This window comes from Leguminivora glycinivorella, chromosome 4 (genome assembly GCF_023078275.1).
Source record: "Leguminivora glycinivorella isolate SPB_JAAS2020 chromosome 4, LegGlyc_1.1, whole genome shotgun sequence".
In the NCBI taxonomy this organism is placed as follows: Eukaryota; Metazoa; Arthropoda; class Insecta; order Lepidoptera; family Tortricidae; genus Leguminivora; species Leguminivora glycinivorella.
The window spans coordinates 19815451-19830797 of NC_062974.1; the positions used below are offsets into that span (position 1 = coordinate 19815451).

The 15347-nt window shown below is 36.6% G+C and overlaps 1 protein-coding gene across 1 annotated transcript in view; it reads right to left on the reverse strand.

The window, feature by feature from the left end:
* The window catches only part of LOC125225447 (homeobox protein dve-1), a 123798-nt gene that overhangs the window by 47211 nt on the left and 61240 nt on the right, over window positions 1-15347 (reverse strand). Inside the window, exon 2 of the mRNA XM_048129179.1 lies at window positions 12012-12168. Coding sequence (XP_047985136.1) covers window positions 12012-12168 — 157 coding nt within the window. The remainder of the gene's footprint in view (window positions 1-12011; window positions 12169-15347) is intronic.

The window sequence follows — 15347 nt, forward strand, 5'->3', positions numbered from 1 at the left end:
CTCTACAATATATTAAAAATATCTTGTGTAGTTTCTCTAATAAACACAAACCCGACTCCGACTCAGTTATTATATACTAAGCGTGCTCCACACCAACAGAACAAGTCTTAGATTAGTCGCATGTGCCAGATTACCGCAGATGTCCACAGGATAGTTCATTTGTATTAGTATATCGTCGCCTAGTATCCATAGTAGTACCAAGCTATGCTCAAACTATGTAATATGAAACAGCCAATTTCTTCATAAATAACCTAACCTAACCACAAAATTAAAATTTTGAAAAAACCCCTGACATAGTGGACCGATTTACATGAAACATGGCTAAGAACACTCCCGAACAAAAACAAACTTAATCTAAATCGGTTCATCCGTTCGGGATCTACGATGCTACAGACACACACACACACAAACTGACAGACACATCAAACTTAAACTTATACCCCGTCAGTTTTGCGTCGGGGGTTAAAAATACGAGTATCAAGACAGAGTAATTCATAGTTCATAATTCTTTATTCGCATTTAAAAACCGGCCAAGAGCGTGTCGGGCCACGCTCAGTGTAGGGTTCCGTAGTTTTCCGTATTTTTCTCAAAAACTACTGAACCTATCAAGTTCAAAACAATTTTCCTAGAAAGTCTTTATAAAGTTCTACTTTTGTGATTTTTTTCATATTTTTTAAACATATGGTTCAAAAGTTAGAGGGGGGGACGCACTTTTTTTTCCTTTAGGAGCGATTATTTCCGAAAATATTAATATTATCAAAAAACGATCTTAGTAAACCCTTATTCATTTTTAAATACCTATCCAACAATATATCATACGTTGGGGTTGGAATGAAAAAAAAATCAGCCCCCACTTTACATGTAGGGGGGGTACCCTAATAAAACATTTTTTTCCATTTTTTATTTTTGCACTTTGTTGGCGTGATTGATATACATATTGGTACCAAATTTCAGCTTTCTAGTGCTGACGGTTACTGAGATTATCCGCGGACGGACGGACGGACGGACAGACAGACATGGCGAAACTATAAGGGTTCCTAGTTGACTACGGAACCCTAAAAAGTGTTAACATGATAGGTCTTACATAAATTGTGTGTACCAACTTTTTAGCTGTGTTTTGGCAGCATGCAAATTATACAATAACTAAAACTACATTAAAAATTAACTTATTATTAAACTAAGGTATACAATATGTACAATATTTACAGCATATCTTACTCTGTTGATACTTCCCCATTACTATCCACAAATTCTTTAATCAAGTAGAACAGTTTTGCCATTATATTGAAGAGAAGAGAGAGTATCTTGAGTTTAAGTAGCAGTTTCTTTAAGTATTAGCAGTTTCTTTAATAAACACAAACTGTGTGGTTTTAGAATCCGTCTCAGTTATAATAAGCGAGCTACACACCAACATATATTATAGCGCCGCCGCCGTACCCAGTCTTAGGATTGGTCGGATGATCCGGATTACCGTAGATGTCCGCAGGCCGGATTAGATCCGACTAGCGACTGTGCTGTTGGTACCTATAACGTCTGGAATAACATTGATTTTGGTTGCTTGTAAAATACTGTTTGAAGACTTAGCTACAGGGAAAATATATAAAAAATAGTGAGTGTTAAATTATGAATAAATTGACTATATTCTACTATAATCGCAATTTTATTAGCTATCATCATCCTCCTTGCGTTATCCCGGCATTTGCCACGGCTCATGGGAGCCTGGGGTCCGCTTTGACAACTAATCCCAAGATTTGGCGTAGGCACTAGTTTTTACGAAAGCGACTGCCATCTTACCTTCCAACCCGACGGGTAACTAGGCCTTATTGGACTTAATCCGGTTTCCTCACGATGTTTTCCTTCACCGAAAAGCGACTGGCAAATATCAAATGACATTTCGCACATAAGTTTCGAAAAACTCATTGGTACGAGCCGGCGTTTGAACCCGCTACCTTCGACCCGTTATTAGCTCTAATGTATAAATCTTACAAATAATATAAACATCATTGCAAATCACAGTAAAGGTCTATAACTGTATTTCTTTATATCTTAAGTACTTACTTTAAAAACTACTATTTTATACACTAAAGGGTTAAAAGGGTAAGAATAATAAGAAATTACATTAACCTCCATATCAGTACAAATGTGAAATACGTGTACAGCGTTCCCATTTACTGACCTTCTTGTACATCAATCTCACATCATCATAAAGGCCCATTACACAGTGCGTGAACTCGCAGCGTTGCAGCTTCATTACATTGCGGTATTTGATTGGTCTACCGAATTGTACGCAGCCTCAACAGTCCGCAATGTAACTAAAATCGCATACGAGTCGCGTACAATCTAACAACCAACATGATTTCAAATCTCTGTCGGCGACGCAAGTGCCGGCAGCGGGGAGTGCATGCGAAGGGAGGGGCTACGAACAGAGGGGGGGGGGGGGGGGGGGGGGCATCTCATCAATCACCGTGAGATTATCTCCTCAAGTTCAGCCCAATTTGAAGCATGCACTCGGCTTAACGCACACAAATAAAACACACTACGAACAAGTAACAACTTTATCAACTCACGTGAGAGTTGGGTTTTCTCTGGCTACTGAACACTTCGCGATATGCTTTTAATAAGAATTTTGTTAAAAAAGCTACTTTATTTTTGTATTTATGAGCATTTGTGCAGAAAGGGAAGTTGGATTAATTTATTTTTTAATACTGGCACTAAAGAATTTAACGTTCGACTTGATTTTAAAGGTATAAGGCTAATTTGATTTAAATTTGGCAACCCGTCAACAGAAAAGTAATATCTCAAGCAACGACATTTATCTTTACAAAATTATACAGATTTGATATTGAATTGACAGAGGGAGGCATTATTTAATGCACTAAAAAACAATATAGTTACAATTTAATATACTGAGGAACTGTATGTCTACTTTTTTTTGACACTCACATGTAAGTAATTATGTACCTACATTAGTGTTTTAATAAAAACTGAAAAATAGTAAAAACCGTAACATGTAAAAAATTAAAACAAATAGTGATACTTATATCTCAATAATTTATAAAAAATGCCATATCTGTCATTAAAAATATTACATCCACATTCATACTAGAGCTTAAAAGCATTTCATACACATTAACATTAATATCTTCCAAATACAAACATTTAGTCAAACGCACACTTACGCACGCGGCTTAGTGTATATGTGTGCGTATCATAATGCAAATCCTTATGATCATTCTTTTGTGGCTGACATTAATTTTGTTACGTATCAAACTCACCTATGTATGCACACGTGTGTGCGGTGTGTATGTGTGAGTTAATCCGCCGGCACCAACAGAGAGATGCAATCAGCTGATCCTCTGATCAATCGATAAAAAAGATGCCAAGCGCGAGTGGACGTAGTTTCAACATGGGCCTGCAATGTATTAATTGTTTTTTGGACTTTTGCGTAGGGCTCTACACAACCGTTCAAGTAAACACATATGGGCAGACTTAGAACTGTTTAAAGATCAGAACGATAGTAAAAGCTCCAATCAACACAAAATAGTATATTACGATACTAGTGCGAAAAAAGGGAAGTTCGAAACGAATGGCGATAAATTAAAACACGACCGAAGGGAGTTACGAATTTCCTTTTCGCACGTGTATCGTACGACGTTTTTCAGTACAGATGGCCCTCTGAAATTTCGACCTCACAAATTAATGAACCACTTCTCGCACTAGTGCGTAAAAAAACACCATCTGTACTGAAAAATTGTTATTTAGTCAGAATATTAAATTAAGATGGTGTTACGTGTCAAATAGTTACAAAATATGAGAGTTACATACTATAACATCGCCATGTGTTTCACGGCCGAGTCAATATTTGCTTGAATCGTTTGGAAATGCCGAACTAAAGTTTTCCATGGACTATTCGGTTCACAACAAACACCAGCGTATCTCTAAAAATCAATCCGGCGGGTCCGGCGGGTCACACACCGGAGCGGTGGATGATCTGTACCATTTGTCAAGATTAGGCTTACAGTCGGTATACCTGTGCCTCTGGGAGTTTGAGCCAACTGTAGAAAAAGCTGAATGATACTGTTAGCATTGTGGTTGATTTAAATTGTATAGAATTGACGAACTTGCGTAGAGATCTGGCCTCGCTCTGCATTTTCTATCGCATGTATAACGGGGAGTGCTCCGAGGAATTGTTCGGATTAATCTCTACCGCTTCTTTCTGCCATCGCCGCCATACAGAAAATTTACAAAACATGAGAAGGAATGCCACGAAATTGTCGTATAAATACATCTTCACGTGATGCTACGGACTTCCAGCGGTACATATATGTAGGTACAAGGCATGTCCAGTCTATTATTACAATACAAATCCTCCCGAGATATTCCCTGAAATCCTTGCGGGTAATCGCCTCCCAGATCGGCCGGTGGGCACCCTAATCTTCCGTCATCCAGATCAAGCGCTACTTAGCTCTGTGTGCGGCGCTCTTTGTGCCAAACTACGTTTTCGTACGAAGAAAATGTTGGATACTTTGCAATGGAGTTTAAAGTGGACGTTGTTATGACAGTTTCTTATGGGAACTTGGAACAAAACTTTATTAAATTAATCCTTGTATATTCATGCAGAAGATATTTTGCAGGTTGTCATATGTTTTTGAGTTCATTTGTAGAAACAAAGTTACCAATATAAAGTGTATATATGGTCGCACTTGCCTCCAATACAAGCCAAGAACCACAGAACTTTATTTATATAGAAGAAACAAGTTCATCTATTTGTATAGGGGCCGAGCGTGTCAAATTTTGTACTGAAGTTGTTTCTTGCCTGTAATTTTAAATATGTCTCAGGCTCTTGATTGTTCATAATTTTTGTGTTGTTGCAATTGAATATCACGTAACGAGGCATTTTTTATGTTTTGATTGACTTCAACTTACAAAAATTGACGCCTGAAAGCTGCAAGCTGCGATTAAAGACGGACAACTCAGTGGATCTCACTGAGTTCATTTGACACGCTAAGTAGATACGTTTGCTTGATCTATGGTATATATGACATCTGTGCCAAGAACATAAATATAAGGGCGCAATTACACTCGCAGCGTTCGCCTAATACAGGAAAGTATAAGGTTGTCAGGCAACTGACATTATTGTCGTGCGGCGAACGACACAGTGTAATTGCCGCTTAATGTAAGCCTCACACAAAAGTATCAGGTATGTTGTTACTAAACTATATTTGAATGTATGCTACCATTCTACAAAAAAATACGTTACTTTTTACATACATACATACAATCACGTTTCATGAAGTAGGCAGAGCCATCTCTTGGCAAATAAGGGGTTGAATGAAAACGAAATTGTGACATTGCAGTGACAGGTTGCCAGCCTCACGCCTACGCCACAATTTAACCCATATCCCACAGTCGCCTTCTACGACACCCACGGGAAGAAAGGGGGTGATGAAATTCTTAACCCGTCACCACACGGCTTTTTATTAAAGTAATTTTTGACACTCGTCTTTCTTATGTTTACGTTTTACAAATATATATTAGTAGTACCGACCGTATTATTTAGTTTAGGTGTACCAATGCGTATTTATTTTTCATTTTAATTTGTATTTATTTTATCGGCTGTAGATGACTGTGCCTGCCAGAGCTCCACACATGTATGTACATGGAATACTTATTCCTGATTAATAATCAATCAACGTAATTTCGCTACCTACGTATATTGCTTGAAAGTGTACATACTACCCACCCAGCTATATCAGGATGATTCTCGAGCCGGATTATGCCGAGCGGATTAGGACCTCGTCCTGCCGTCCCGCAAGACACGTATTATAAATCTATGTATGGCATAATCCTGCCAAGTTTGCTAATATAGTTTAGTAAAATTTTAAGAAAAAACTACAATCAGACAACCATATAATAGACAGTCACATAAATTAGATAAGCCCTTGTTATAGCTTCTCAAATTATTGATATATACTCGTATTTTTAATTAAGGTGGCACTTGATAAATAAAATTAATGAAATTTGAAAAGAACAAAGCCGTTCTTAAAAGATGAACACATTTTTTTAAACGTTGCATTTTTCAGTAGGTATGTAAATCTGTAAACACACTGACCGACGCGCACGCTTCCGGAATTTTCGGCTAGTTCGTCCGTACGGAAATGCGAGTATACAAAACACACCCAATTTAAAAAGTAAGTAGTCAACTCTTGTGTAGTACTACCGTATAGGTAAAATTAAGGGTGTAATTATCTACTTATTTTTCACTTTAGACGTTAATTTTATCTATCTGTATATTTTTTACTATAGCTCTAATAGTAATTAAATTAAAAATTAACTATAAGCTATTTAGATACTGCTTTAAACAGTACCTAATATAAAACAGTTTAGTCCGAGTTAGTTGGCTAACCCTTGAAGGTCCAACTCCTTAGTAAATTGAAAACCAATTTGAAACACAAAATCAAATAGACAAAACTTCCAAAAACACCAAGTCCGTCCCAACTCTAGCGAGATAAAGCCTCGCACACACGACCTGCGGGATCGCGCTCATCCGGATGATCCGGACGGATCAGTCCCGTGTCGCCCGGAGATAAAGCTACTTCACCCGCTGCTACACGGTGTGACGAAATTTACTGCGTTTTTGGAGCGCGTTGACGTATAGGTGGTTTATAAAATGTGTAAGTTCCTTTAGCGTTAAGTCTTGATTTACTGGCAAATATTTATTCTGTAGCCTAAAATTAAGAGCTTTCCAATATACATGGATCCAATTTACTTTAGGAACGGTACATGCAGGCTCAAGTGAATCTTTGTTTGGCTACAGACTATGTAGGTGTATGTTTTTGTTTTACCAAATTAAATATTAGTTAGTATTATTTAGAGAACACATTTTATATTAATTTACTTTTTATTATTATTGCCCTAAATGACCTTACCTTAATTGACTTCGATTAAATTAAATAAATCTTACGAATATATAATTTACGAATTTAAATCGGTAGAATAAACCCCTATTGTAATTGAAATAATAATTTAATATTGTTAAATAAAAGAGCATCGATTTGATTTGTTTTTTTTTTTTTGGTTAAGAAATCGGCTTATAAAAAATGAAGACCAAGCATAATCCTAGCAGGATAATTGTTTTTTAATTGGCCACCATGTAGCATAAACACACGGAACTGTAAAATAATATGCCGTTTACATTCAAATATGAGAAACTACCGTTGATTTTAGCAATAAAGGTATGCTGGATCTCACATACAAAATAAATAATAACTATAATACGACACAATAAAAAACATAAATCGGCTTATCTATATAAAACCGGCTTATTCGTATCCAGTAGCGTCGGCAGATAAATTAACGTTACGATATCGCAAAATTATTCATCGACATTTTTAATTCAAGATACTGCCTAAAGATTATTTAGAAGGTTATATCATAGATTAATGATTAGTATTTGAAAATAAGATTATAAACGAGATTATTTTTAAAGACTCTGGCTATTGACATTTCATTTGATCGATTTTATCTGTTTATGAATCAGTGGTAAAACACGGTTTCATTGAGAAGTTTTGCGTTGATTGAGTATTTTCTTTTTAACGGTATTTTTGTGTCTACATACAAACTTTAACACATAAATGAAGTTTGTTACAGGTTATGCGTTAAGAACTCTTAGCAAATAGGTATCTAAGTACTCCTGATAAAAGGAGTTCACGTAGTGCTTGCGTAATTCAGTATGAATATTGATTTCAGTTTATTTATTTTTTTGCATGACAGCAATATCGTCACATTACTAAACCTATGGTATGTCATTTAAATTCGTACTTACGCAAAATTTTACTAATTTGCATGATAATTATATCGATAAGTATAAAACATCCATCAAATTATAAACAAGTGATATATCACTAATAAAATCATACCCAGGCCACCTGGTCGCTTCTGACGCTACCCAGGTACGAATTGACAAAAAGATTTATATCGCGGACGTCGGCGTAATCCGGCGGGCATTGTGCAATCGCTAATCGCTCGTCGATGCCCGGCTTCGGAGCGACGCGTTTTCATTGGCTGGCGGTGATCCTCCAGTGTAACCTGAGCTTAAGAACAGTATGAACTATGCGAACAAAGGATCGTTCTTATGCTGGTCATTGAGTTGACTTGCAGTAAGCGGTTGAAATGACATTCTCGGTCGGAATTAATAATGATTAATAACGCCCGATTAGAGGCATTAGGCATTAACTCGCCACTGCCTTTGAGACAGTCGACCGGCAAAAATATGTACACATTTCTATCCTTATTACAATGAATTAGAGTCCAAAAATGTTTCGATGTATTTGACGTCAAGTAAACGTCAGATTTAGCTTTTGTTACAGGTTTTATTTATATTAAGTTATCCTGACGTTTAATTTTTAATTCATGACATATGTAGGTAGGTATTTGTTACATTCATCGGCACTTTCATTTTGATTGGATATGTATTTGAAGATTGCAGATTGCTCATATTTATACCTTAATTAGGTAGTATTTATTTAGGTAAGGTAGGTACATCGGGGCAAATCTCGACTGGGGGCAAATGTAACTGGTCCATTTTTTCCATGTTTTACAATGTTTACATTATTGAATAGAGTTACCGGTTATACATGGTAGGCGTGTTCAATGGTGCATTCCCACTCCGTAAAAAAAGTAAATTAAGATTATAAAATTATTTCGTTTCAAGACAAAGTTTCGAAACGCAATGTAAATATTCTAATTCTAATCCTAAACTCCTTTGGCCGGTTGTGCAAAACCAGACCCCCTTACAACTGTTGTACGATTTCGGCTTTTCCGATTAACTGAACCCTAGTAATGCACTTTCTGATTAGGATCCGTACATCTATTATTGTCTATGGGAGCCGTATTGATGGGTCGCCGAATATTCCCAGAATGTTATAACATTGTTGGCGATGCGCATGTAACGTCTTACTAGATTTCAGTAAGCGAACGAGCGACTGACGTGTAAAAAACAAAAGAAACCCAAAAATAATGTTGCTAGTAAGTACTTATGACACATTTTTGGGTCGATTATCATACAAGCAAACTTAAAATATTAGTTCCATTAATATTATCGCCATAGGTATAAGTAGTTTTAGCTATAAACCCAAAACTCTAGAAAGTAATTCGGCATACGGTATGTGATTTATATGGTTAATCAAATATACATAATATATTAATTTTATTTTAGAAATGTTTGTATCATAAACTGTAATACCCTTTGATTAAAATCAGAATTATTCCCACATATAGTATTCATAATATTTTCGAAAAAGGCACATCACTACTTTCACAACATAGTGTGTCTGTGTGCGTGTGTACGCGGCTTAATGCATTGAGTCCGCCTTACGGGCAGACGGGATGTCCCGGATTAGATTTAAGGGGTAAAAGAACAGAAAGAGAGGGAACGGGATTTGTGCACGTCCAAGACAAGGACAGATGATGGCAGAGATTTAAAGATTATGCTTCATAAAGAGAGGAGTATGAATAGAATATTATTGCGTAGGGAATAAAGAACTAAAGAACAATGTAGGGGACGCGTTACTACAGTCTTATAGTAACGCGACCGATTGGACTTAGTTATTTCAATAAGAATTGTCATATTACCCCATAGGTACTTAATTTCTATATAAAATAAAATTTCAATAGTTGATAACCTGGCAAACGTTGTCCTGATCGTTTTTAACCGACTTCTTTACCGAAAATAAAGAAGAAAGAGCTAGGTTATAATATATTCCGGTTCTTGTTTATTTTTTTATGTATGTTCACCGATTTTCCGAGACCCGTAGTCCAATTTCAATAATTCACGATTTAAATTCTGAAGTACTTACGGCGATTTGATTCGCAATTGACATCTTTTCCCTTGGCAATTGGCATCTACTCACAATAACTATTCTGATTCCTTTACATTTTGACTGTCCATAATTGTGTTAATTCAAATCAAGATGAACCAAGTATCATTTATTGTCATTTAAAAGTTAAATATACGTATATGTTAAACTTAATTAATATTGAAAGGCCGTTAAACTTTTACGACACAACAGTACAATCCGAACATCATAGCTGTAAGAATCTCTACAAATACCCGAGTTCCACAAAATAACATAGGACTTTAGTACAAGAAACAAATAAACATCTTACGACTTTTTGGAACCAAGGTGGTTAAGTTAAAAGATATCGAATCAATTATGGCATCAGATTAGGCGAAGATGAGCTGGGGAACTCTTCCAAGCGTACATCCGAAACCAACCAGTTTAACATGACCGCAAGACCCGTCGAAGGTATGCGTGGTCAGAGTTCAGACTTATCCTGGTTTTATACTAATCGGTAGGAATCACAGTCAGGATTAGAGATGGGTAGTGAGTAAATACTCAAGAGTAAATATCGAGTAAATACTCAGTATTTACTCAAAATACCCGTATTTACTCGTTTTTACTCAAATTGGTGGGTATAAACTATTTAGCGTGCTGAAATGGAAATACAAATTAGAAATATTGGTGTATTTTGATATCGGCTACTAAGTTAAGTAATCAAATTTATATGAATTTTATTTTAAAGACGTGCTCTCCATACATGTAACTATTTTTCACAAAAATAAAATCCAGAAATTACCAGTGTGTTATACATCATCTGATAGGTCATTAAAAATTAATTAAATGTTTCTAAAAAAGTTTTTTAATAATATGAACAGTTTTGGATTAAAACGATAATTAAGGCCGAAATAATGTTTATACCTTTATAACTTTCGAATTCGTTGTTCGAAAAATATCCAGAAACCGTCAAATTATTGTCCATATAATACAAAACACAAAACTTGTACTTTAAACGTCATCAGCTGAGCCATTTTTGAGTTTTCTTTAGAAAACCCTTAATAAAAGGTCGTAAGTGCCACATTAACAATCACTTCCAAACGTCATGCCGTTATCTAGAACATCAATTTAATTTAAGTCTCATACTTTTACTGTAAATACCTGCTTTTTTAAAACAAAACTGCTAACTAAACATTATCACTATTTTTTTCTCACAATGATTACCTATTTTTCGACAAACTAAGACTCCCATAAGCTTCTAATAATATAAATATCATTTAAACATGTCCACACAGTTAAAATAAACACGAATAATTACTTAAATCTCATTTTTTTTAATTATTTTTAGGTAACAGTTTCTACTCACCCAAATGAGTAAATACGAGTATTTACTCGGTGCTTTGAGTAAATTACGGGTAAATACTCAGTATTTACTCACCCCTACCCATCTCTAGTCAGGATGCAGACAAAGGGTCCGGCCGGCGCGTGACAGCGAATAAGCGGTGTTATAACGGATATTATACGCGTGTTGGGTATAAATATTTATAGAAAAATCGACCCTATTTCATTACTGCGAAGCTTAATTAAAGCTGTAATGATGGCTTCTTTCTTTGATTGCAAGATTTTTAGTTTCGTGATTTTATTGTTGATCGATTCCTATATTTGGCACAACATCTAGGATGCCTCCACTTGCCCGTTTCTTGTACGGAATTTATCCCGGTCTTGGGCAAGTCTCAAAATGGTGTCAAATTAGAAACTTACCGGATAACCTCTTGTTGAACAGACTGTTACAATACAACTCTCTTTCTTGGACGAGAGCGTTTCTTCGTTCATCGGCACTTCCGGCTAGCTAGTACCGTCGCAGCGGAATTATACTAAGGACCGGTTGCACCAGACCCTCTGTTACAGTTAAAGCGTTTGTTAAATTTTATGCCTGCCTGCCTACTGCGTGACGATGATGTGTCTGTCAAATGTGGTTGATGCAACTGGCCCTAAATATGCTTTCAGACTATGTTACTCAATGGAGATACCTACTGGGTGTCCCTAAAACCAACGTATCTCGAAAACCATACCATTTTCATTCAGATCCAATTCACTTTTCATTTTGGTGTTGGTTTTAGGGACACCCAGTATAATTGAGCAGGAAGATGGCTCTTTTCCTTTCAAGAAACATACCAGAGATCCCCTTGTTGAGCAGGCTGTTAAACGCCTCTTTCTTAGGCGAGAGCGGCGCGTGCCGGTCATGATGCGCGGGCGCCGACGGCGGGCGCGCGCGCTCTTCAGGCGAGCGACGCGGTGGCGTCTTGCTTCGTCGGAGCTCTGATGTCAGATTCTGAAATTAAAAAAATGAAAGTTAGCACTTTCAAAATGAGATAGGTGCAACATTAGCCGATTCAGATGTTGTACCTACTTTAGAGCTGCCTGTATGAGTTATTAGCTTCTGAAATAGTCTTATCTATGATATGAAACAAACAAGATTCTGACTATTGACCAGTGTCTTCATTGCCGATCACACTATCAAAAACACTACCTACCAATGAATACATGTGCTAAAAACTATGTATTTTTTTGTTCTAGACTATTGGAAGTAACTTTCCTTTCCGAAATTATTTTTCTATCTTTATTTCAACTTAACAATTTGTAATCTTAAAACATTTCTGTGAACTTTGTAATTGTAACTTGTAAATTAAGAGAACCACAATGTGTGCGCATGTGAACTTGTGAAGGCTTGTGTGACACTTCTTAAAAGCAATTGTAGTAACTAGTAACAGTAGTAGAAGTAAATACCGTAAGGTCCATTTGCCTAGAAACGCCACAATTATCCAAAGAATACTTCCCAATTATTATTTAATCCACGTATTTTCTAAGAAAAAGTCTAGTCCGAGGCTAGAACTTGCAAGTTCAGAAATAGGTAACCACGTTACACTTGCATGCATTTCTGCAATGATTGTGTATGCATGCAGAGTGCAAGGCAGAAATACGTGCACAAAATGTGTAAGGATTCGTTTAGGTATACTTGGTAATATTTCCGAAACATAACGGTAGAACATTTTGATGCACTGTGTAACACGGCTGGTCCATACAAGCCGATTCCCACCGGCTTGCCTAAAATTGATTACTAGTAAAGTACCTAATCTAAGGTAGGTTTCTTTTTGCTTTGGTTTTGCCTAGCAGAAATTTTCACCAGCCGCCACTGCTGTATATGTATCTACATACATAGAAAACAAATAATTTTATAATTAATAGCTGACAAATTTAACGTTTTGCTCGCGGCTTCGCTCGCGTTAGAAAGAGACAAAAAATAGCCTATGACACTCTCCATCCCTTCAACTATCTCCACTTAAAAAATCACGTCAATTCATCGCTCCATTTTGCCGTGAAAGACTGACAAACAAACAGACACACAGTTTCCCATTTATAGAGGTACTATTAGTATGGATCACATTACTTAGCTTGGTTGCGGAATCAAAATATTATGCATTTACGCGGTAATGTAATATTATGACGCCTAATTGCAAAAGGGCTTCATCTTTTATCCGTTACAACATTGGTAAAGGGTCTGATATAAATGAATATAAAACCAATAGATGTCTGAAATACCTCTAGATTTGAAATATCAAAAAATCGTATAAAAATTAGCTGGACCATTGTGATCTCCAAATACATACATACATACATACAGTCACGCCTGTATCCCATAAAGGGGTAGGCAGAGCACAAGAAACTACCAAAGCTTCAGTGCCACTCCTCTATAAAATTTTAATGAACATACATAAACTGTGGAATGAATTGTCGCCTGCGGTATTTCCGGACCGATACGACCTTCAAATCTTCAAGAAAAGAGCGTACACCCATCTTAAAGGCCGGCAACGCATGAACATGGGCGGCGGTGATCGCTTACCATCAGGCGACCTGTCTGCTCGTTTGCCTCCTATCCCATAAAAAAAAAAAAAAAAATATGAAGTATATGAACATGACTAAGAACTGGTCCCGTAGCCGAATGGCATTTCTGCGAAACGAAAGCCGCAGAAATGTAGTCTGGCTCTGTCGCGCCAATACGCAAGAGCGATAGAGATAGATAGCTACGAAAGAGATATTATCGTGATCGTTTGTGCATTCGGCTACGCACACTGCACTTGCAAAACCTATTTATCACCTATATATTAGTGCACTGAATTCAGCCACGCAGCCCACGCAGTTAATCAGGGGAAATATCAACTATATATTTATTATATTTATATTCAACTATACATATATTATAGATTTGGTATTTCCACTTTGATTATCACTCAATTGATAATTGCGCTTAAAATAGCTCGCTGCGACAGTTCATAAAAACAAAATACGTTATACGAGTCCTTATAAGTAGCGAGCGTGGCTACGTCAATATTTAATCTTAAACATTAAGCTGAGTTTAGACGTGCAAGTTATTTTTGTAAGTTTTGAGACAGAGAGCACATTTGTTCCTGAGTACATGGATGTTTTCTATGTATATAAGTATTTATATATTATATATATCGTTGTCTGAGTACCCACAACACAAGCCTTCTTGAGCTTACCGTGGGGCTCAGTCAATCTGTGTAAGAATGTCCTATAATATTTATTTATTTATTTTTTTTTTTTTTTTATTATTATAATTGGACCCATATTCATAGAAGAGAGATTAAATGGAGGAAACTACCTAAATTTGCTAAGGCATATGGTGACAGAACTGTTGGACGAAGTGCCCCTGCGGAATTTGAACAACCTGCATTTCCAGCATGGTGGTGCCCCTGCACATTTCGAACATAGGGTTCGCGATGAACGCGGAATTCCCTGGGCGGTGGATCGGTCGCGGCGGTCCCATCGCATGGCCTCCATGCAGTCCAGATCTCACTCCATTGGATTTACTCTTTGGAGTGACGTAAAACGAATTGTTTACGAACAAGAGTCCAATACTGTCCAAGAACTCCGCCAAAGAATATGCAACGCATTTGACGAAATAAGGGCTAGCAATTCTTCCGCAGAATTAAAAATAATCACAGGCGTCGAGCGGAGCTGTGTCAAGAACAACACGGTGGTCATTTTGAACACTTGTTAAATTATGTTTAAAATATTTTTTTTTATGTTTTAGTTGGTATATGCAATTTCCACTTTGATTATCACTCAATTGATAATTGCGCTTAAAATAGCTTGCTGCGACAGTTCATAAAAACAAAATACGTTATGCGAGTCCTTATAAGTAGCGAGCGTGGCTACGATTTTTGCAAGTTTTGAGACAGAAGTATATGCGAGAAAGAGCATATTTGCCACTCACTCTTACCTATAGTGGCGTCTCAAAACTTGCAGCAATAACTTGCTGGTCTAAACTCAGCTTTAGGGCATAGTCAGGATAAATCACTGAGTGACTCGATTAAAAAAAAAAATAACTTTATAAATGTAAAACAAATATTTCTAATATACTATTTAGGTTACTTTGGGCTATTTGATATTAAGTTTAACTTAACACTTTAAGTTCTCGCGCTTTGTACA